This window comes from Amaranthus tricolor, chromosome 11 (assembly GCF_026212465.1).
Source record: "Amaranthus tricolor cultivar Red isolate AtriRed21 chromosome 11, ASM2621246v1, whole genome shotgun sequence".
Taxonomy (NCBI): domain Eukaryota; kingdom Viridiplantae; phylum Streptophyta; class Magnoliopsida; order Caryophyllales; family Amaranthaceae; genus Amaranthus; species Amaranthus tricolor.
The window spans coordinates 1,147,657-1,173,544 of NC_080057.1; the positions used below are offsets into that span (position 1 = coordinate 1,147,657).

Sequence of the window (25,888 nt, forward strand, 5' to 3'; positions counted from 1 at the left end):
TTTTCAGTAAATACATTCCAATGATCTATATAATATTGCATTACTAGGTATAAGATGTTTTGTTCTTCTATCTATACAGTTTTCAATTCAGCTTATTTTTGTCTTATGTACTTTTCTTTGATTGTTACACGATGCGCATGTAAATTGTGTGTGCAGGCTTTTCATGCTATCTAGTATCTGAATAAGCTATGTATGAAGAAGCTTGTTAATATTTCTATCTTTGTTTGCAGATTAGAAAAGAGTAAGTAACACTAGTGACATGGGTGTACCTGGGAAATGGATTAAAGCACTGGTTGGATTTAAGAAGTCGGAAAAGTCGTCATCCTCAGAGAAAGATGAAAAGGTGAGGGTTTTCTCTTTTGCTAGCTGCTAGCTTTCGCCTCTGTTTTTCTTGGGTAAACTTGCATGCTTCTACGGTTCCACCTACTCTTCATTGTTCATAGGAATCATTTTGGAGAGAGAATTGTTCATGGAGTAATCATTTAGAAAAGGGAATTGTTTTTGTAATCACAGTTGCTTTTGTTTGTCATGGGGGGTAGAAGGAAAACATTAATGAAAAATGATATGACAAAACAAAATATGCAGAGAAAATTTTGGGGAGCAAATAGTTTACCCGTAATTGCTCATGCTCTAAATGTCTGAAAATATTTTACTACCGCAATGCCATTAAGTGCCCCCCACTTAGGTGGCGATTCAAGGGGGTTGAATAATATAACCTTATCCTTGTAAAAACAAAGAGGTCGTTTCGGATGAACCATTGATTTTGCTTTAGTCCATCATAATTTGAAACCAAATTCTGTAAATCTTTTGCTATCAGAAATCATACGATTACATTGATTATATGGTCATATTGATATGATGACTATCTCTGCTAACTGACTTTTAAAAGCTGTGATCTATTCCCACTCTTCTGTTTTATGTGATGAAACATTGTTGTTACAGAGAGCAACAGCTGTTGGTGAGCCTCAACATCGCAGAAATCAATCTATTGACATAGATAACAATGCACTTCAAGAACATGGGCAAAGTAGTGAATCTTCTGCAGATGCTAATGTCAGGCTGGTTTCTGATGTTGCTGCCTCCCCATCAACCTCTATTCCAGTACAGTCTGAAGCTGAAGAACACCAGAGAAATAGAGAAGAATGGGCAGCTACTTATATTCAAACTGCTTTTCGTGGATTTCTGGTAAAATTTAATTTTGCTTCGAATGTTCATTTACTTTCATTCTGCTGTACTGGAACTAAGAATGATCTTTGACTTTCATAATGATAAAATGAGCTAGATGTTTAACTTACATTTATTGATTGAAGGATGTTTTTACTATCATACGACTTTTTGAACGTTAGTTAATTTGATACCCACCAGCAGGATACTCTATCATAGCACAATAAGGCACTGCTAATGTAATTCTATGTGTAATGTATAGTGTCAGAATTCTGTTTTTGTTGCTGTGTCGATCGCGAAATGGCTTTCACGGTCAAAGTGGAAAATTATGTGGTTGTCTTGTCTCGGCCTATATTTCAGTTGCGGTCAGCTTAAAAACTTTTACAAAATGATCGCAATACGGCTATGATGGCGACATTATGCACTATTGCATATTGCCTCTTAGACTCTTAATATTTTTAACTTCATCTTCAGATTTGAGCAATGATTTTCTGTTACACGAGTTCCTATTACAATGCTGCATATAAATTGCTATGGCTGGAGTTCAAATTGTTGGACATTAAATAGCTGATGATGTTTATGGTCGACAAAAGCCTTTCAGAAACCTGATGTTTGTGTGGAGGTGAAAGTAATTGTGGGAGCAATGAAAGATGGAAATTTTTGTGATGTTAGAGTACAAAAAGTTGTTTAGTACATACTGCTGGAAAGAGAACTGTGTTTAATACTCAACTTTTTTGAAAATATTTTATTTGTTCAGGAATATTTGTTACTGAATGCAGTAGTGCTAATTGTTTCTGATTTTGTTCCATTATATTAGTGCTTCCACCTAGTACCTTGTATAGTTGTATTCAAGTTTTGTTGTGTTTCTTGTGTTAAACAGGCGAGGAGAGCTTTAAGAGCATTGAAAGGATTGGTAAGACTCCAAGCACTTGTCAGAGGGCATGCTGTGAGAAAGCAAGCTGCAATAACTCTTCGATGTATGCAAGCGTTAGTAAGAGTTCAAGCTCGAGTACGAGCAAGGCGTGTGCGTTTGGCGCTAGAAACTCAAAGTGAACAACAGAAAGCCCAACAACAACTTTTACAGGAAGCTCGTGTTCGAGAAATAGAGGTATTTGTTGCTCCATTTCTGTGAAATTATAGCTTGTTTGATCATTTCGACTGAACTTTGATAATCTCCAAATATTCCTATTCAAAGATCTGTGATCTTAATTCTTGGCATCATTCGTAAAATCATAGGTCATATTTCGTGTTAAGTATTTTTTTTCCGTTTCTACATTACTAGTCATAGAAGTTATACCACCATGAAAAATAGAGCCGTCATGAAGAATTTGGGGCCTTGTGCAAAACTTTTATTTTGCGCCTCATTTGTTGTAAATATATATATTTTATTAATAAACTTAACATATTTCTTTTTTTGATTAATTTTTTCATATACGGGAGAAAGAGGGGGCCTTTTGCGTTCGATCACCTCGCACACCCTCAAAAACCCCTCTGATGAAAAACATAAGTTGAAATTAAATATAGGCTAACTAGGATTTGGTAACCTAGGGTTTGGCAATTTTATTGGACAATTGAAATTCAGGAATCAGAAATCTTTTAAAGTTTTCTTGTGCAATACAATAGCTTAGGGAAATTCCATTATGTTATTGTCATATCTCTTAGTTGAAGTTTCGTTATATTTTTCATGCATGGTTAGTTTGTTCATTAAATATTACAATAACTACTGTACCAGAGGGGGGAAAAGACAGTGCCTTTCCGATACAAGTCATTTTTTTCCTATTTATCCTTTCTCTTATGCTATGTTTGGATTGAAGGAAATGGAAGGAAAGGAAGGGAAGGGCAATGAGTATATGGATTTTCCTCATTTGGATTAAATGAGCAGGGAAAGATATGGAAGGAAAACATATCTCTCTTTCCCTTCCCTCTCTGTCCTTTTCCTTCTTTCTGCATTCAAACACAGTTTTGGAAATTGACTGTGGACCTTATTTGATGGATGCATAATATTACATTTCTTGATATAATTTACAATTCATCACCACTTCTTAAGCAGATAGTGTCAATTGAATTTTAGGAAGAATAGCTCATTTTTTGGGAATGAAGTTGCATTACCTGAACATGGATGGTTCTGATATTTTAAACAACAAAACCTATGCCAAATTTTTGTCCCAAAATATAGGGTTGTCTAAAGCTGATTACAAATTCATTGTAATTCTGTCATTAATATCACCAATCAAGTCAGCACGTTCATAAATATGAGGTCCGAATGTATGATTTCGTGCATGTTTTGCTGTTCAGGAAGGATGGTGTGATAGCGTTGGGTCTGTAGAACAAATACAAGCAAAGTTGCTCAAGAGACAGGAGGCTGCTGCTAAGCGTGAGAGAGCTATGGCCTATGCGTTGGCTCACCAGGTTTAACTTTTGTTCCCTTTTGATGCTTTTCTACTGGATAAAGTATATCGATATATGTGAAGTGCTTTTGCGGCTGGTTAACTGGTCTATTCTTATCTTGACTTGTATTCTCGCAGTTCCTTTTAGGGGTGTTTGGTATGAACTTTCTAATACCAAGTAAAGGATTCAATTACCATTACTCCACATTTTTTGTTTGGTTTAATATTAGGTTAACCCATTTCCATTTTTGAGGGTAATGGATACCCTTATTTTGTTACCATTCATTTATGTCAAGTAACAAATTCCCTTTCTATGATCAAGTAAGTGTTTCCCTTAATACCAAACAACATATAACTACAACCCATACCCTTACCCTTACTCTTTATCATTTCCCTTTCCATTACATTTGATGTTCTTATACCAAACACCCCCTTAATTCGCACCCAATTTCTATTTTGGGTTGTTTATAGTTTTCACCCTTTCTTCTTTTAGCAATGGTCCCCACAATTCTCTTCAGTCTCATCCATAAATTCCCTCTTTTGATCTCTTCCACTCATTTCTTTACCCCACTTGTATTTGTCTTATTCACACACTATAAATTAGTATTTACACTTATATAAAAGAGTTGCTAAACTTCTAATCAAATGGGATGTAGGGAGTAGGATTATCTGACTGAAAGCTGATAATTTCAATGAGCTTTAACAGACATACTGCCAGAGTTTATTTATGGTCCTAGACATACTCTTAGACTTGTCTGTGAAGCTGTATGTTTTGAAGAATAAGTTATCCTAGTATTCTTAGAGAAGTACATTCCAAGAGTTTAGTTTTCAAGAATTATTGGGATTAAGGCTTTGGCATTTTTGTTGACTGTGAAAAGTAAAATTTTAAATTGTATCGACAGTTTAGGACAAGAGAAAACAACAGCAAGCCCAAGCCTCAATCCCTAGTCATAACGTGTAGGATAAGGGAAAAGATAGATCTTGTAGGTCATGCCTTCAAAACCGAGCTTTTTATCATGTGAAGATCCATTTTTTTCTCCTTTCCAGCCCCTTCACAAAAAGACAAAAAAGAGAAACATTTCTTTAATTGTGGTAATCTTGCTGCTTCGTTCTTAGTTTTTTTTTTTTTTTTTTTTTTTTTAAATTTTTTTTACTCTTTTCAAAACCCTTGGGTTCTTGACATCGGTGTCTGTTTCAGTGGCAAGCAGGATCAAGACAATTAGCTGCTGCTTCTGGCTTTGAGCCAGATAAAAACAGTTGGGGATGGAATTGGTTAGAGAGATGGATGGCCGTACGTCCCTGGGAAAACCGATTTCTTGACATCAATCTCAAGGATGGTATGAAGATAGTTGGTAGTGAAGATGCTGAGGCTACAGATGAGACTAAAACACAAACGAAAGCTTCTGGGAGGAAGTCTCTGCCAACAAACCCCCCTGCAGAAAAGTTAATCCCATCCAACTCCGATGGATCTTCCCCTAGTAAGTCAGCAAATACCCAAGAAGCATCCAACTCCATGTCCTCCAAACAAAAATCTAAACAAATTAGTGAGGACCCAATTGAAGAAGCCAACTCAAAACCTGCTGCTAGCTTAAGGTCTCGCAGCAACCCAAAAGAAAGAATTACAGCTCGGGATGTCAAGTCTCAGAAGCGATTGTCTTTGCCGAGCAATGGTATGTTGCTTCCTTATTTTCTTTCACGTATTGAACTATGGATTTATATTGTCATATTTTAATAATCCCTTTTCTTTGGGGTGGATCGATGGTCTTACAAAGTCGGTTTTGTGACTTGAATGGTGCAATTTTTTATTTTTTATGTTAAATTAAATGTTTAGAGTCAGCCACCTTTTAATATATAACTACCATATCTAATGAATCAAGAAATTTGATTGTGCTTAGACGGTTTGACCTATCTGCTTTCATTATCCAACTGAAATGATGAAAGTTTGGTTCTTCCTTACTCGACTTTAAATCTCATTAATTTGGATATTTCGTACTTAACCTAATGTGGGGTGAATGGGGATAGGATCTAGCCTAAAGAGCTTAAATTGTACAGGTATGTTTTTGTGGTTTTTGAGCGAAATGGATAGATTTATGCAGAAAATTTAACCACACTCTATTTAAAGACATCTAGTAGATTTTGGACCCACTAGGACAAAACATGTCAAAGTCCCCAATTCAGGTTTTTGTTCATCACTCACCGGTTAAAATGAGAATTACAGGACTATTTGTAGATGAAGGAGGACTAACAAAGCCTATTCAACCTTCTCCTTATGACTCCTTACATACTTCATTTACTTGGATAATAAGAAAGATTACATAGTAAATGAACAGACTCTTTATGTCAAGTCCCTTCGAACTGTCCAAATGCTTGGAAGGTACAATGAACTAAACTTAACTTCACTAACTATATTGCATTAAAGTTGGCAACTTATTACAACTAGGACTTCTTTAGCCTCATGCAAACTTTTGGAATAGTTGAGTTCATGGTTGATTGGATGCCTTAAGTTTCTATCATTTAAAGCTTTATTTAAGATGATTGGAGGAGGAAAGGTTGCTTGAAGTGGTTCATATTGTTGTTTCTTGGAGAACATACGGCTTCATGAAGCCTTTTCACTCTTTTATTATGCCAATCAACCTAAGTTTCTTATGATGAGTCCTTTCAATATCTTCTTTTCAATGTGAATTTAAACTTTTTTAATGTTGCCACGACAAGGAGCTTAGTGGACTTTGATGTTGCTGATTTGTGTTGGACTTTCGAACAACTTGGACTTCCTTTTTGAAGAATTAAGCCCTCACCACCCTAAGATCAAAGGTTATAGCATCAAAAATTGGGTTGAACAATTAAGACCCAAAACAGAAGCGATGCAACAACAATCAAGAACAACTGATCTAAGCAATAAAACAACAAAGCAAACGAACACATTGATGTACGTGGTTCACTCGTAATTGGGCTACGTCCTCGGTCTAGCCTAGATGTCTTTATTGCCTTCAAGAACTTCCAATGGAGTTACAATAGATGATGATTACAATTGAAAGAATTGAGAGAGTTTAAGAGAGAGAAATATTGTAATCTAGAGAGAGAAAGAGGGTTAGAAAACTAAGATATCCCAACCTATGTGATTAGGCCTATTTATAACACATAGGACCTATCACTTACAATTAAAAGCCTAGGAACAGAAAAGCCGAATGAAGGAAATCAATATAAATTTCCAACAGGTAAAGCCGAGTCGGCTGTTTCTTCAGTTTCCAAAACCAAAGTTGTCTTTTAAGGCCAAGATTCCTTATGTCCAATTTACCTCTTTTCCCCTCATTACAAATACCTTTTAAACAAGGATTGAGGACCTAAGTCACCTTTAATCACAACACTTCTAATTTTGCTTTATTTCAATGCCTTGTATGGATGGTAGCTTCTTTCATGTACATTATGACTTCATACCTTGACCTTGCTGCACACTCTCGAGCGTAGCAGATTTGTGGATTTATGGATGGGCTTTCGGACTGATTTTGTAAAGTGGAACCAAATGCACCTTGGACTGCTTTTGGACGAATTTGAATCACATTATTTCTTGTCGCAGTCACTCATCTACTGTACTCCTATTGTCATCAAAGAAATTCTCAAATTAGCCTAATAAACGCTGGTACCCATCTCCTGCCTTGAGCAGAACATATCCTTCTAGTTTTTTTCAGAGGTAGCTGTGGTTTGTTGAACTTTGTCTTCATAGGGTAGTATTCATTTGTTGTTTCTTATTAAATCCTCTTATCTGAACCCATGTATGACCTGACCGGACCCAAAAACGATTTGTGCATAAAAATGAAATCAAATTAATTTGTTCAGAGGTCAGCTCTACATCTGAGAATGACCTGGCCTACTACCTTGACCTGACATCCAACCCAACAACCCGAATTTCCACGTCTACATTTAACTATGAGGTGTTGGAGTATAAACGAGGAAGCATATGTGTATGCTTCTTGGTCCTTTCGTTTGAAGAATAATTGATTTTGTTGAAATATCAAGGGTTAATCGGAAACAACCTCTTTGTCTGTGTTATCACTAACGAGGGTAAGATCCGAAACCCAAAACCCACTCTAGGTGGGAGTCATTTAATGACATTGGGGTATGAACTCCCATAATTTCTTGACTGCCGCTCCATGTGAATGCTTCATGATCATCTATTGGGAAATCGAATTTTAGCTAATGCATGACTAATCATATTGAAGTTAAGAGTGTACATACAAATTTGTTTCTACAAACTACAGTTCATCCTGACATATTTCTTGCTTACAATTTCACCAGGGAATCAAGGGACACAAACTATCAAGCCGCTGGCTAAAACTGCTGTCAAAAGGACTCCTGTCACACGAAAGTCGATGAATGACAAACCCAAATCAAATGGAAATCCCGTAAAAGTTGCCCAACAAGCCATCGATGTTTAACCCGAAACTGTATCATGTTGTCTCGCATCGTGTGTAAATATGGAGGAGTTGCATGATGCACGAAATGAGATGTTTCCGCTTCCGGCAGCCCCATCTTTACGGTATAAAGAATAAATGTGGCGAGGACTTGGGTGTTGTATCTGTGAGTTATTGTGTAATTGTTGTTTGTATAATTTATGTGTGTAAAGGCAAAGCAGTATTTTAAAACGGCTCCTTGTTTAATTTACCTCATAGTATTTAATATTCAATTCTTGCATGTTACTGGTTTCGTCATTTAAGATCATCTCATTGTAGAATTTACTATTTTCATAAAATATTTTACTTGTTTCCAAATTATTGTCTATGTATTGTTAGAATATTATGTTTTTATTTCGATTGGGTTAAAAATTTATAGGTTTTTTTTGTTTTAAATTATAATGGGCTAAAGTAACATAATTTATTTAATTATGTGCACTTTTTATTGTGTAAAGTTGTACATGACATTTGCTATCAATGGTTAGAGTAAAATGAATTTTTTGCTAGGTTTATTATTAATACAGGTAATATTGCATAAGTCTAACCCTCTTAAATTTTACCTTATGTGGGAGCCACTTCATGATAATGGGATGATGAAATATTGTTAGAATATGTTTAAATATTCATATCAATATTGTTCCGAAAGAAAAAACATGCTGTATTGAGAATATATATTTAATACAGAAATTTTAGCCAAACTTTGACAATAAAGATAAGTGCAGGTGGATTTGAAAATAATGATGAAAAAAACGTGATACAATGTATAAATGAAAGGAAATTTTCTCATCTCATTTTTGGGGAAAAATTTAGAAATATTTGTCATCCAATCACACTAAGGTAAATATTTATTTTCATCAAAATAATGGGATTAATAACTCAAAATTTTCTTTATCTATCAATTTATAATCATTTATTACCGTTGAAAATAATTATATTATCTTCATTTTATCTTTTAATAACCTTATATTTATAATTTGACTTTTTATTTCTCCCATAAATATTTTCTAACAATAAATGCGTGATCAAAAAATGATAATTTAATGGTGTTTGTGTAAATGGTTATATCCTATGACGGTTAGGAAAGCGAAAATGTTATCAAATAAGAAATCGAAACATTTAATGTGAATATAGAAAAAGAGAAAAAAAGATATTGAATTAAATAAGAGGAAATATTTTTTTTTCTTACACTAAATTTGAATAATAATTTAAAAAAATAAATAAAAATAAGAGAGGAGGAGGAAGGAAAGGGAAAGAAAGCAAAGAGAAATGAAAAATAAATCATTATTATTATTCGTTTAGGAGGGCGCTACGAAGGTTAGAGATTGGAAGGGAAATGTGTGCTCCCCTTTAAATCTTTCTACCTTAGAAATGTAACTTTAATAAAATTTATTTATGTTTTTTTCCCCTTAATTTTGATATTTCTCTTAATTTGCACCACTTTTTATTTTAATTTGTTTTACTTATTTTACACTCTTTTTCTTTTTGTCAATGATTTACTTTCTTTCTTTTAATCTCATTCATAAACTTATCATCTCTTTCCATCTTAAATATTCTATCATTCACTTATTTTTTTTATTTTATTCTCCAACTTTTCTTTTTACTAATTTTCACCCAAAATATATAGAGTGCATTCTTATATATAGATGGAGGGAATATAATATTACTCTCTTTCTTTAACTTACACCTTTTGTATTTGAAACTAATTATATGAGACATAGAATATGCATATTTTCTTTTCCTCCAACAAATTTGACATTATGAGTTGCAACAATGCTTTATCAATAATAAAATAGAATAAGTACAAAAAATGAAATAGATTTGAACCAAATGATAATCATATCATGCAATCATATCATGGACTCTAAAATACCACATGTTATTCCTAAACTGATTTGTCATATAAAATAATTCTTATCAAAATTTTTGAATTTTGAATTTAAAAGTTACATAAGATTTCCAATTAAAGTTTCTTAGAATATATATTTGCTTTTTTATGTTTAAGTATTTGCTTATTATTAATAAAGTTTTTTCATTAAAATTTTAATTTTAAAAATATTTCCTCAAGAAACAAAAGATACATGATAATCAAAAATTATTTTGAAAATGACAAAGAAATATTATGATAACGTTGTTGGAAGCTTACCCACATTTACCTTAAAAAGTATGAGAACTTTAATTGATATTTATATTAACAACTAGATTTATTTTCATTAAAAACACTATATATTTTAACATTTTTTATCTATTTTATAAGAAATATTATAATATTATACTGATAATATGTAATTAAATATTTATTTAAAATTTATATTTATATATATTTTTATACTAATAATTTTTGTGTATTGAAGGAGTGTCCATATTAATTATATGATAATAGCTAACCAAAATAATCCATCATCTAAATAGATCCTCATATGATAATTAGTTAATCAATTAACTTAAATGATTCAAAAAGCGGGTATTAGATGATCAAAGGCCAAAGTAGGTGTCATAATTATTCAATCCATTAATTTATAAATTATTATATTTTGCCTCCTCTTTTTTGCAATTTATGTGCTTATTATATATATAAAAAAGTGGTACGAAAGAGTACAAATAAAATCAAGACAAGACAAATCTCTCCCAACAAAGGATTCTCGCCACCCCTTTAATTCTACAAAATCTACTTTAAACAATTGTTGTCATCAATATAATCAAACATAGAACAATCTCTCCCCCATTAATATTACCCTTTGTTCTCTTTAATTTTGTTACAAGGAAGAAAAATGTATTGTTTTATTGGTAATACTAGGACAAAACAAAATAAATAAATGAAAGAAATATTTTTAAAAAATGAACAGACATAATGAGTGCATGAATGTAATTTAAAGAGATTGCCATTTGTCAGGCCAGAATACAAGATAAAAATGTAACAAAATCAAAGAAACAAATCAAAATGAGAAGTATGACTGATCGGGACTTTACGTCCTTTAATAGTAATACCGCAAGTATACGGCGTAGCTTAGTACGATGGCAAGTATAGGTCGAATCCACTGGGAGTGGGTGTTAAGTCAATAGTTTCTCGATCGATTAGTGTCTTCGAAAGCGTATAAAACAATGTTTGGTGGTAGAAATAATTAAAGCAAGTAATTAAAAATACTTAATGAAAATGAAGCATAAAAGTAAATAAGAATGCAATGAACTAAAGCAAGGATAAAATGATCAATAAGCTAAGGAGGCATAGGCTAGGCTTTCTAACAAAAGTAGTGTTTACTAAACTTTAACCTAAGGCCATGGATGTCTTGTTATAGGAAAGAACGTATCGTAAATACTAATGTTCTCTCTCAAGCGACAAAAGCTTCTTAAAACATACTCAGCTACCTATTCTCATAGAGCTAAGCATAATTTAAGACATGAAGTATATATTCAACATTTCCAATCAAAGCATCTACCTATTTTCATGGAGATGACTTAATTTTTAAGCATAGATTATCGTTAAAAATCGACTCTCGCCCTCAATTCAACGACACTACACAGGATAGCAAAATCCATCTTAAACCATAAACAACACAACCAAGCCAAAGGTAAAGAAAGCAATTTAAACTACATACATGGTGATAATGCCTAGCCTAAGCCAAAATAAACTACTCACTCATACTCATATTGAGATTGTAAATTACGAACAAGCTAAGAACCATAGATGAATGAATTAAACTAGAGTAGTTCTAAAAAGATGAATGCAATATAAGTTGAAGAATTACAAGCATGAATATATGAAGCTAAAAGCAATTAATCCAAGATAACTAGGTGACATGAATTGAAAACAATAATAAGCAAAAGATAGAAATTACTCTTTTTAGGTTCAATCTAAAGATGAACAAGATAATTGTTGATGATTCAAAGTAATACCTTCCAAAAGCTTCAATAATAATACACCAATGGTTGAAGAATCCAAATTGCAAAATGTTACAATAGAGGGTTGAAAATAAGATCTTAATTGAAAATTGAAAGTTCTTAATTGAATTGAAAGAGAAATTATGCTAAACACTAATTCTTAATTGAAATAAAAGCTAAGCTATGAAGAATACATAAAAGCTAAGCTAAGCTATTGAGTTCTATCTTCCTCTTCTCTATTTATAGCCTTCAAAACAAGTGGGGGTGGTGGTTTCATGATTGTTGCACCACCCCTAGGTTGTAGGAGGGAGGTGCCACCCCTAATTGATAGGGTAGGGTGGCTAAGCAGTTCTGGTAGCAGCACAAAAGGAGTAAATGTGATTGGACCTCAAATGATATTTAAAAAGCTCGCAAAAGCTGCTGCAGCTCATCTCGCTTGACCCGAGCAGAGCCCGCTCGACAAGTCGAGCCACCATTAGGTACAATATTAGAATCTTCAAAAATTGGTCAGAATGTCAAAATTAGCTTCGCTCGACCCGAGCCATCTTGCTCAACCTGGTCAAGCGGATGTCCTGTACCCCTGAATTGAATTCTGCTAATGATCAGAAGCTACTAGAAGATTGACTGCAGCTCGCTTGACCCGAGCCACCTAGCTCGATAGGTCGAGCGAGCTTTAGGAATGTGATACTCAGCTTCTGAACTACTCGAGCTAATTCTGGTCGAGTGGGTCTATTTTGGCTTCTTTTAGCTTGTTCTTGTGGCTTGGCTCATGATGTTTCACTTCTTTGAGCCCTCGGCGTTCAGGTGAGAAATGTATGCAACAAAAATGGGCTAGTTTGTGTTCGGTCTTGATGACTAGATCCTGAAATGAAATAAAACACCAAAGCAACAAAACAAGCGTAAAATCCAATAAAACAATGCAATAATACATATTTTTCTCATGCTAAACAAGTCACTTATAGGAGTAAAAATAAAGATAAAATGTAGCTAAGAAACTTCCCCAAGCTAGACCCTTGCTTGTCCTCTAGCAAGCATTGTATTATCGTAAAGGGAAAAGATAGGGAAGCAACATAGATGCACATCTAACAATAGCTATGATCATGAATGCACAAGCCACAATTTATCAAAAGATGTATGATAGATTAGCATGCTATGATTATCAATTCTAAAATTTTGAAGTGCGTTCTTGCTCTACAAATCATTTTCAAAATAAGTTGTCAAGCAATGACCTTACAATACTGAGTCTAAGACTCCCAAACAAATCATAATGGGCATTAAATGAACCTCACTTTGTTGGGTATGTGGCCAAGGATGAAAAAGATAATTCACTCAATAATTTCTTGAAGTTATACTCATTCTCTCTAACTATGGCTCAAAGAAGAAGGATGTGAGCCTCTAACGGAGATGTGTCAAAGTTTCGCACCTCGATACTTGGGGTCTCAAAAGCTTTTATGCTTTACTAGGAGGTTGGTAGATTATTCAAGAATGGGAAAAAGTGGTGAAATGGGAAGGTTTCTTAAAATGAGGGTTAAGTGATGGAAAGATGGAAAAGAGGTTGTAATGTGATGGAAATGGAGTTTTATGAAAAGGCTAATATGATAGCATGACTAACTAGCATATGATCAAGAGGAAAATTTGGCATTTCTACAATAAAAGGCTTTCTTCTACTTATCATCGTTCATTCTTTTTTTCTTTCTTTTTTCTCTTTTTTTTAATATTGCAAATTGAAATCCAAATGTATATATATGGGAAGCGTATTGATTCATATTGAAATTCAAGTTAATCGTTAAGAACTTCCACAATCTCTAAAATATAGTTTATATTGCAAAATAACACAAGATTCAAGAAGACACAAAAGGATGTAGAAGATAATGATAATAAGAGATGCCAAAATTATGATCAAATTATGCATCGTAAGCTTAACTAGTATGCTCAAAGGTATGTGAAAGTAAAGATGGATGATTAGTAATGAAAGAAATAGTGGTAAAGGTAAGAAGGGAAGAAATAGGTATAGTCTAACACAAACAACTGGATTCACATTAAGCCCAAGTCCTCAAGTCATGTCTAGTGCGCTACAAATCCACAATCTCATAAGTAGACAAGTGATATGTGCGGAGGAGGCTTAATGATGACTCACGGGTTTAAAATATGTCCATAAATGCCCAAAGGCGGTGCCACAAACCAAATCAATGCTCAAATATTATTTTGAAAAGTCAAGGTTCACAAGATTGCAAATTAAAAATTTAGAAGAAATAATCTAAACTTGCCAAGGTATCATACATAATTTAAGAAATGACCCAAAATGAAATCAAGTCAGCTATTGAAGATAAAAAATGTGTAAGAATGTGATTCAAGGCATTGAAAACACAATCAAATTAAGAAAATAGTAAGCTAAATTACAAAAAACAATAAAACAAAAAGGAAATCAATGAAAGCATGCATATATAAACAAGAAGAGCCTAAGGAGACCATAAATAAAACACCTCCCCCAAGCCGAACTGAGCAGTGTCCTCAATGCGACAAAAAGGGCTTTAGATAAGGTGCGAGGACTCTAGTCATTACTCTCATCTCCCTCTTTATCATCATCATCATCATCTCCCTCTTCCTGTGGCCCAGGACCAAAAGACGTACTAGCGCCCCCCGAGAACCATAAACATAACCAAAATCACCTGTTGGCGGTGAGTACCACGATGGGTGCACGTGATCCGGGGCGATATGCCCTTGTCGGTAATGGTGTTCATATATAGGATATTGGCTATGCTGGTAATCGACCATGAATTGGTCAAACCGGCTCTGCTGCGCCTTTATCCGGTAAAACCGCTGATCAAAGCTTTCTATACGCAGATGTAAACGCTGTAGGGAGGCTAGGACGGGATCAGGGTAGGTATGGTGGGGGTGGAGGTGCTGCATGAGAGGTGCCACCAAACTCGCAGGTAGAGGATGGGCCTCCTTGCTCAAATACAGGTGAGGGGTGATGTTGCTCGTTTGTGGAAGAAGAGCCACCTCGTCCTCGACGAGAGCACTGATTGTGGAAAGCCTATGGTGGTGGCCCTTCCACTGCTAGAGGGTCAGGTGTCCGCCCTTCTGGTCCAAAGAGATAGGTGGGACGGTTTGGGATTGAATCGAGGAGAGCTTGGGTGGGGAGAGGGATACCGATTTGTTGGTCATGAATCTTCCACCATGTTTGACCATTAGTAAGCTCTAGCCACTTAGATTGAACTAAGTGGGTCATGTTGATGGTGGTGGTTTCTCTAGATAGTACCCCTTCCCCTCTCCAACCAAAATGCATAGCGGATGTAAATGATGAATATGAAGAGTGAAATGTTGTTGTTGATGAGTGAATGTAAAAGGATTGAAGGATTTTAGGGCTTAGGGTTTGAGTTTTTAGAAAGGCTAAGTGAGAGGAAGTGATATTGCTCGAGTGGAGAAGGTGAGAAATGAAGTTTGTGTAACTTCCGATCAATTATTCCGAATTTTCAATTCAAATTCCTAATCCTTTGGTTATCCATGTCAACCCATCTTTAATTCCTAAACCTTTTTCCGATTTTGTAATTTCTTTCAAATATTAAACTTTAAAATATTATTTTGTTTAAAATTTTTTTATAAGCACTAAAATAATATTTTATTATTTTACAATACGAAAAGTAAAATTTTATTATTATATTTACGATTTTGTAAAATGTTACGTTTTAAGTGTCCTTCCTTAAACTAACATTACTACTTATTATTTTAACCTTATAACTTTTATTTAATTATTTTATACCTAAAAATTAGCCGTGTTTTATTATTAACTTTAGTTATAGTTTTAAGCAAAATTTTCTAAGTATACTATCATATTTTAAATATCAAACCTTAATCAAATTTACACATTATTCTAAAGCATATCCAATTGTATAGAATAGAACAAAAATTTAATGAACTAAAATCCATTTTATTTAACCCCATGATGTTCATTACTTATACAAGCTACTACCATTTTCTTACACAAGTTAACCTTCTTCTACGTTTCAATTTCTTAATACATCTACTTACACACTCTAACACTTCCAAGTTTACTTCCACACTCCAAGTCTTACAAGTTTACTTCCACACTTCAAGTTTTAAAAATTTACTTCTACACTCCAACTCTTACACATACATTTACATACTCCAAACCACTTACACAAGTTAACTTTTTTCTATACTTCTAACATTCTTATTCATACAACTTATGAACTAGAAATTACCCAAAACCTATTATAAACACACCATTAGCCATGAGAACACTTCAACCTCCATCATCAAATCTTTTTAACATTCCTTCTTATATCTTCTCTTCACTAAAATTTTACTAATTTGGATACCTTTGAAATAGTTATAAAAACGTCTTTGTTAAAAATTACTATTTTAATAAGTAAAATGAATTTGTCATTTTAAAAGTAAAATTTTACTACGATTTTTAGATATCTGATTTATTATTTTTGGAGACAAAATAATTTATACGACGAAAAATATGGGAATATTAACCACCTCATATTTGATGAATATGTGTAGGAAGCCATATTACTCTTACTTTGCCACGCGCACCTTATGACTCACCCAAGTAAATCACTCATCATCTCACCTCCAAGATAAAAAAAAATTAGAAATTAGGTTTCTTAAGGTTTTTATTTTTAAGTGCGACTACCTTGCCATACATTCTGGAAAACAAAAAAACGCAAAAACCCTTCCATCCTTCCCTTTTTCCCTCCTTTCTTTCCCTTGCTTGTTGGACCATCTTCTGCCAGCTGCTGCGCCACCTGAACCACCGCCTACCGGTTGCTTGCTTCTTCCTCCTCCAGCCGCCAGCAGCCACAGCTGAGACAGCCGACCTGTGCAGCCATCAAGCACACCATCACCATGAATTTCACTTGCTTCTTCACCCTCTTCTAATTCCGTCGTTATATTGTTGGGGGTAGAAGAATCCAAGTATTCATCACCATCTTCCAACCCTTTTGTGTTAAAGACTTGTTGGTAAATCTTTTTTTGGTGTTTGAAGTTGGAATTTGAATTTTGATTGAAGAAATTTCTCATCAAGGTAACCCACAAACTATTTTATTTAAGTATAAATTGAATGATTTAAAGTAGTTTTATGTTCTTAAGTATAAACAATGATTGTTGAATTTTGGTAGTAGTTTAGTATTTATGGTTTAATTTGGGTCTTTAATTCAAATTTAAGCATCAACTTGAATTTAATTGGAGTATATGAATTCAATTAGTAATTGGGTTCTATGGCTATTTGGGTTATTTGATTTCTAGTATAAAACTTGGTATTTTGGATTTTGAAATTTCAGGTTCGGAATTGAACTTTCTGTTTTGACTATTTTTGGGGCAGTTTTGATTGTTTTTGGGTTCTAGTGTCTGCATACGATTTGTAGAGCTTCAAATCGCGGTCGCGTGGGCACTTGAATCACCCCAAAATGAGTTCGTATGAGGGAGTTATGTCCAAAATACTAGTAGGCTGATATGAAAATCGACAATAAGGTTTCTGTTTTGTTCTGTCCGAACTTTTGTTCCGTTTTTGAGTCGGTTAGAGTCGTTTTGAGGTTCTGGTATCTGCATGAGATTGGTAGAGCTTCGAGTCGCGGTCACGTGGGCACTTGAATCGCTCCAAAATGAGTTCGTATGAGAGAGTTATATATACCAACAGGCTGTCATGAAAATCAATAATAAGCTTTCTGTTTTGCCATTTTCGGGGCTGTTCTGATTGTTTCTAGGTTTTAGTTTTTATGATAAGAATAGTAGAGCTCTAAGTCATGGTCGTGTAGCCACATGAATCGCCTCTATACGAGTTCTTATGAGGAAGTTATGACCGAATTACTAACAGGTGTCCTGATATGGTACTAAAATGGAATTTATTAAGTGGGATTAGAAACTATAAAATAAATTGGATATTTAAGGTTATTTATTGGGTATTTGAGATTAATTTAGGGTTATTATTCTCCCTTTATTGATTGGTATTTTAAATGATGATGAATTGATATATATTTTAAGTAATGATTGTGATTTCAAAAGAAAATTTAGTGAATTCTTGTTTTGTTTTATAATAAAATATTCGACATTGAAAAATGTCCGTTTTTGAGAATTGGCGACGAATATTTATATCCGGATTATTGTGAAATCCTATAGCTTGATAATAGGTAATGGTTATTCGAATCAGTCTCGAACCCCCGATCCCGTTTCGTTCTTGCAAGAGCCGTATTTTCGGTGATGACGATCACCCGTGTTCTCAGGATTTAGATCAAGCCTACTTCATGACGGTCTATTATATTTCCACATTTTAAACTGTTATTACATTATTGTTTTTAATGAGTTTTGAATAAATATGTTTGGTATATAAAGTTTTGTCTGTTTTGCAATGGAAGCATATGTTTCATTTGCCGTATTATTTCGCTATTAACTTGTAAAGTTATAGCCGTATTTTGATTCGTTATGAACTAAAGGTTCATAGCTGTATTTATGTCGATACCAAATGGTCTTTTAAAAGTGTTTGGACTTGGATAAAATAATGTTTATAAATGGTTACCAAGTGAACAAGGAATTTCATTGGAGATGTTTGTTAATGACTTGTATATAAATGTAATAGTTTGTTGGATTACTCAACAATTCAATTGTTGACAGTTTTTTTGATGGGGCCTATCTCTTACAGGGGATAGATCCACTTTCAGGTTGCCAACTTTAGTGCAAATGGATGTGCTGCTATTTTATGTGTCATGTGTTGCGATAGCGTAGACATCATTTTTGGAAAGTTAACTTATCATGATATTTTGACAAATCATGTATTGTAAAAATTTAAAAGATTTTAGATATTTTATAAAGTATTAACTTAGTTTATAATTGGTTTGTAATTAATTGTATTACAATTATGTAAAGTTTTTAAATACTCTGATATTGGTTGCTGTGGCTATCGAGCCACAGGTCGGATTCAGCCCAGACTTCTAAGTCTTCCGCTGTGCTTTGTAGACAATATTATTATATTGTTTACGCTGGTTTGGGCTGTTTCAATTGGTATCAAAGCCAAAGTTTTTAAAAAAATATAAAAACGAATTTCAAAAATATGAGAGATCGGTAGAATTGAGTCTAGGTCGAATCTGGGGATATTACCTGTAAATACTATGTGCTTACTTGTTTTATGTGATAGATGAATCTCTAGTATGTCGTTTTAACAGCTGAGTTTGATGTATTCCATGCACCACCTACTTTTTAATTAATGTGATAAAGTATGTGAAAATTAGAGAAAATCTAAGAGTGAACAATGTGTATAAGTAAGTTTGACCCAAGCACACTAAACCATTATTAGTAAAGTGTAAGTTTATGTTATCATGTTATGAGTACAATTCTTAAGTGATTTCTATCTGTCCTTCTGTGAATAGATAAACACTATGCCTAGAGGTCGTGGCCGACAATTATCTACTGAGGTTGAAAGCCTTAGTATGGATTCTCAATATAGAAGGTTAGAGGCGACAAATGAAAGGTTACTTAAAATTCTTGAGGATCAGAATCGTAAGGGTGAACTGGACCAAGAAAGTGAATTGTTTAGAAGGCTTGGAGTGCATACACCACCATTTTACAATGGGGAATCTGACCCGGTTAAGCTAGAAAACTTGATTGACCACATAGAGAAGGTTCTAGAGGTTGTTAATTGTTCGCGGGATCTGATGGTCAAGATCACCTCATTCTATCTTGAGGACACTGCAAGTATGTGGTGGAAAATCGTGAAAGCTGAGGGGGGACAACATTGGGATGACCTGGGAAGAGCTTTTGGTAAGACTGAGGACTAAATTTTATCCTATCTTCCTTCAAAGGAGAAAGAAGGGTGAATTTCTCACTCTATCGCAAGAGAAAATGTCAATTTTGGAATACTCAGCAAAATTCATGGAATTATCTAGGTTTACGCCCGATTTCGTTGCAAATGATTGAATGAAAGCCTCGAGGTTCTTTGAAGGGCTAAATCTGAACTTGTAGAAGTATGTTACGAAGTATCGGGACTTTTAGGATTTATTTGACAGTGCTTTAGAACAAGAGAGAGTTCAGGAAAAGAAAGATAGGTTTAACCGAGAGAGGGGGAAACAAGTAGTGTATCCATCTAAGAAACCGAAAACCGAGAGCCCCAAATTTCAATACCAGAAACCCAGTGGTAAGAAAACCTGGAGTAGAGACTTGAACAGACAATAGAAGAAAGAAATCTGGGTATGTCCCAAGTGTAGTCGAAAACATTATGGAGAGGATTGTCAGGGTAAAAGGTTGTGTTTTACTTGTGGTCAACCAGGTCACATTACTAGGGAATGTCCTAAGGGAGGTAATACAAATAAAATTCCACTTGGGGATAAAGGAAGAAAGTTTAATAACATTCAGAGGGTAGTAGGTCGAATGTACGCTATGGAGGGTGAATCTGAGTTTCCTAATGAACGTGAACCTCAAGGTAATGTCATTTCTGGTGTCCCTAAAGTTTGCAATCAATTAGCTTATGTTTTATTCGATACAGAAGCCGACTATTCTTTTATTTCACTTAAATTTCTTCAAAAAGTAAAATTTCCCCTTAGTTTTGTAAGCATAAATTTAAAAGTCGGGATCTCTGATGGATCCCAATTTTCTTGTAATAAACTCTGTGAAAACTGCCCTATTGAGATTTCTCTCCAAATTTTAATCGCGGATTTAGTAGAGTTTGAGTTGTGTGAATATGATGTCATTTTGGGTATGGATTGGTTGAAAGCCTATAGTGCTAAGGTTGATTGTCGAAGAAGAACAGTAAGTTTAAAGTCTGTGGATGAAAGTTGTGTAATTTCAAAGGTAAAGAGCTTAAACCAAGTCAGAGGTTGTTCTCACTTTGTAACAGTTTAAAAGAGGGTTATTCAGAGGAACTTGGGTATTTATGTTATATTTTGGGAGAGAGTGAAGGAGAAAAGCAAGACTTGAAGAGTATCCCTATTGTTTCAGAGTACACTGATGTTTTTCCTAAGGATTTATGTGGCTTACCACCTAAGAGAGTGGTCGACTTTCACATCGGTCTGATGTCTAGAGTCACACCAATCTCTAAGGTACCTTATCGCATGGCTCCTGCGGAAATGGCCGAGCTAAAGCAAAAATTAAATGAGCTTTTGGAGAAAGGGTACATAAGACCCAACGTGTCTCCATGGGGTGCTCCAGTATTGTTTGTCAAGAAGAAAGATGGTTCGATGAGACAGTGCATTGATTTCCGAGAATTAAATAAGGTAACAGTAAAAAACCGATATCCTTTACCGCGCATTGATGATCTTTTTGATCAATTGAGAGGTGCAGAGGTCTTTTCCAAGATTGATCTTAGGTCAGGGTATCATCAATTGAAAATAGCTGAGTCAGATACTCAGAATACTGTATTTAGAACTCGGTATGGTCACTATGAGTTTGTCATTATGCCATTTAGGTTAACAAACGCACCTGCGGCATTTATGGACCTTATGCAAAGATGTTTCAAGGAGTACCTCGATAAGTTTGTGGTTGTCTTTATAGACGACATCCTTATCTACTCGAGAAGCAAAAAGGAGCATGAAGAGCACTTAAGGATAGTACTGAACTTGCTCAGAAGAGAAAAACTGTAAGCGAAGTTTAGGAAATGTGAGTTTTGGCTTGATCAGGTCTCATTCTTGGGTCATGTAGTCTCGAAAGAAGGAATTTTTGTTGATCCAGAAAAGGTGGAAGCTCTCATAGAGTGGGCTGCACCTAAAAATGTACATGAAGTTTGAAGTTTCATGGGTCTAGCGAGTTATTATAGAAAGTTCGTAGAAAACTTCGCCTGTATAGCCCGACCAATCACACAATTGGTGTGTAAAGACAAGAAATTCGAGTGGACTTCTGAATGTGAGGCGGCATTCTTGGAATTGAAGAAACGGTTGACAAGCACTCTAGTGTTAGCCCTACCAGATAGCAAGAATGAGTTTGAGATTTTCCGTGATGCCTCCAAGGAAGGTTTAGGGTGTGTTTTAATGCAGAAGGGAAAGGTAATAGCTTATGCAAGTAGACAATTGAAGATTCATGAGAGGAAATACCCAGTTCATGATTTAGAATTGGCTGCTGTAGTATTTGCTTTAAAACTATGTCACCATTATCTATTTGGGACTCCGTGTAAGATTTTCACAGATCATAAGAGTCTGAAATACATATTCACTCAGAAGGAACTGAATATGAGACAGAGACGGTGGCTTGAGCTTATTAAAATTATGAAACTGAGATCCTTTATCATCCTAGTAAAGCGAATAAAGTTGCAGATGCCTTAAGTCGAAGACCTCATAGCGGATTACATTTCATGAGAAGTTTGCCGAGAGAGTTATGGTTAGAACTTCAGAAGATGGGTATTGAATTGGTGACATCAAAAGAAGTTCAGGGAACAATCAATGCGATATCTATGAGACCTACTTTGTTTGATAGAATTGTGATGAAGCAGCTTGAAGACCCGTACTTGATACAATTGATGTTGCGGGCTAGAGAGGGATCGACCACTGAATTTCAGTATGATGAAAATTAAGGATTGAAGTTCAAGAAAAGGCTATGTGTTCCCGTGGATGCTGAATTAAGGAATGAGCACAGCACATATCAGTGCAAACCAAATTAGCACAGCACACCACACCACAGGTACCCTTACAACTCAGCACAGCAACTCTGTGCACAACAGCACAGCAAATCATTGCACGCTTTCATCAGTGCAGACCAAATCATGTTTATATTAGTACACACCAAATCAGTGCAGACCAACTCTGTGTCATCATCTTCATTGCACATATCCATCACTGTCATCATGTTTATGGATTCATACATACTAGTTTATGGATTCATACATCACTGTCATCATGTTCATGGATTCATACAAATCATGTTCCGTGCACAAAATTACAATAATAGTTCATGCACTCATACATACTAGCTACTCTTACAATCATAGTTAACTATAAAATTACAATCACTACAGTGCTTGGATTCAAACATATTAGTTTCCCTTCAATACTAATGAAGTTGATTCTTGAGTACTGCAAATGTTCAACGTTGACCTTGATCTTGTGTTCGGTCCCTAACAAGAAAAGGAAGCAAGTCAAAACAACAAAGAAACTAACTATTTAGTATTGCAAATATTCAATATTTACCTGGCTTGTGGTTGCAGATGAAGTTGCACTTCTTCCACTCCTTCGAACAGCTGCACCGCTTGTTGGACCAGTTGCACCCCTAACTCCCTGATTCGCCCTTACTGTATTACAACCCCAACCTTACTCACTACTAAATCATCTAAATCAAACTAAGAAATTAGGTCTACATCAATTTCTATGGTACAACCTTCACCACCAACATAATCTAAACCATTGTTTTGTCAAAAACACCAACTTAAACCGAATTAAAAGGGCAAAATCAACAACTAATACAATACAAAAGCAACAGATTACAAAAAAATTAAGGAAAATGCTACAGAATTACTAAAAGGAAATCGACATTACCATTGAAGAACCGAAATTGTGCAGCGCCTTCCACTTCAACACCTTCAATTGATCTTCTTCAACACCAACAACTTGTTCTTCGCGTTCAACTAGGTACTTAGGGTTTGATTTTGAGTATGGGGAAGGATGTATGGAAGGTCAGTAATGGAGAATGATGAAGGAGGTGGGTTATGTTTGAGGATTAAATAAAAAAAAGGAAAAAAAAATCCGCACTTGTTTAACCTGCCTACTACCGATTCGCTGGGGGGAGGATGTTTTGAACAAATTAAGATAATTGTTGGGATTATTAAAAAAAATCGATAATGGGCTTATTTTTGACTAACGGATGATAGTTGGGATTAATTTCAGCCAATTTTCTAAAATTTTATTATATACATAGTTTAAAATTTTAATGATTTTAATATATTATGTTAGAAAATATATGATTTTAATATTGCATTTAAATAGGTAGTGAGAAAATATTTATAATTTGCATATTTTATGAGAAAGTAACTTTTATTGAAAATTATTTTCAACGATATTTTTTTAGTCAAGATCGAACATCGCCTTACTATTAGTTAAAGTATAATAGCAACCAAAAGCTAAAAGATACTCACTTGACATCAATAATTGACAACAAGCAAACACCTGAAAAATCTCATGTCATTAAGTATTTTTAAAGTATGGTATGTTTGAAGCTAATTAATTGACACACTCAAGGACAAATTTGGTGAAACTAATTTGGATTAAAATAAGTCAATAAGCACTTTTTAAAATAAGCATCATATGAAGACATAAAACCACTTATTTATACTCCTTTCATCTCATTTAGTCATTTAATTAATAAAAAATAAAAAAATTAATTTGTTGTTAGTGAAGCTCAAATAAAATAGAAAATTAAATGGATGAAATTAAAAAAAAATAAATTTATAAATGAAATTAAAAATGAATTGTTAATCATACTACAGAAGAAAATGGAACAAAATAAATAATACAGCTAAATAAAAATTTGGTGCAAATTTTTGAGACATAGGAAATATAAAATAACTAAATAAGCTTTCATTGTACATGATATTCTTACATTGTAGTCAAAAGTGTCAAAAAAAAAAACAATAAGAAAACAACGGTCGAAAAAAAGGGAGCATTGAAAAAAGATGAAGAAAACCAAGTAGAGGATATTTTATAATTCTGATTGAGCATGTAATAGGATTAGGGCTGTAAATGTGGTCAGAAACCTGTTTTACCGACTTGTTACCGACCGATACCGAACCCGTTTTTGACCGAATACAAGTGACCAGATACCGACCGCTACCGAACCCGAATGGTGACCGAAACCGTTTCCGACCTGTTTTACACATACCGAAACCGACCGGTACCGAACCTGTTTTAAACCGAAAACCGTTTTCGACCTGTTTTTATCATACTGTGACCGACCGATACCGAACCTGTTTTCAGACCGAAACCTGTTTTCGACCCGCTTAATACCCGTTTTTAACCGACCGTTTTTGACCGAATCTATATTGTACCGAACCTGTATTATACCGAACCTGGAACCTGTTTTTTACCGAACCTGTTTTGTACCGAACCTGTTTTGGACCGAACTTATCTACATAATTCTTCTAAGTTGTCAAAATATAATAAAATTTTATATAAAATAATTAAATTAAACTTAATTATATTATTTCTATATGATAAAAATTAAATTAAATATAAATTTTTATAAAATAAATATATAAATTATAAGTTAATATATATTAACTCAGTAATTTAGTAAAGCCTTTTTCTTTTCTAAAAAATTAAGTATAAATTTTACAAAACTCAGAAATTGCAAAATTGCATAAACATAGTTCATACTTTGCAACCAATATAATTACCAAGTTCAGGTTAATTTCCTGACTAATTAATACTGTATTAAAATCAACATATAACAATATAAACCAATACAAAATATTAACCTATGAAATTGATAAACCACTTTCATTTCATTTAATAGTTTAGACGAAATTTAAAATAGATCCATTACATTTTTTTCAGATACTAAACATCAATCATCACTTAAACAAAATACAAAATAACTTTAGATCTCCTTCCTCCTCTTCTTCCTCCTCTTCCATCACCACCTTAGATCTCCTGCTCCTAGTCCTCAATGCGACACCGCCTTTCAATAATCTGTAAAGAACTGCTCCACCAAACTTAGTGTACCTTAAGATCATATAAAAGTAACAACTTTCAGATACTGAGTATTATGATTAAGAGCATGAGATGGAAAAACGACAGAAAGTTATAATAAATAAAATAAAAAAAATATAAATTAATTATAAAATATAAATTGGGCGCTCAGATATGATAATTTGGTAAAAAACCAAATTACAAGAAAAAAATCTTCATAGAGCACTACACTTACCTGAAGCATTATCATCATGATCAGTGTTATTTTCCTCAATAACACTTAATATCTCCTTCGCATTTTCCTCGGGTTCAAACCCAAATAGCCAATTTCGCGTTGTCACCAAAATTTCAACATTTTTTGGTAACAAAGAAGATCTCAATTTGTTAA

General features: G+C 34.1%; 1 protein-coding gene across 1 annotated transcript in view; it reads left to right on the forward strand.

The window, feature by feature from the left end:
• Positions 1-8,317, forward strand: part of LOC130827127 (protein IQ-DOMAIN 5) — a 9,823-nt gene extending 1,506 nt beyond the window's left edge. Inside the window, exons 2-7 of the mRNA XM_057692752.1 lie at positions 231-343; positions 943-1,185; positions 2,045-2,272; positions 3,460-3,573; positions 4,750-5,221; positions 7,845-8,317. Coding sequence (XP_057548735.1) covers positions 260-343; positions 943-1,185; positions 2,045-2,272; positions 3,460-3,573; positions 4,750-5,221; positions 7,845-7,984 — 1,281 coding nt within the window. The 5' untranslated portion in view covers positions 231-259 and the 3' untranslated portion in view covers positions 7,985-8,317. The remainder of the gene's footprint in view (positions 1-230; positions 344-942; positions 1,186-2,044; positions 2,273-3,459; positions 3,574-4,749; positions 5,222-7,844) is intronic.
• Positions 8,318-25,888: the final 17,571 nt, after the last annotated feature.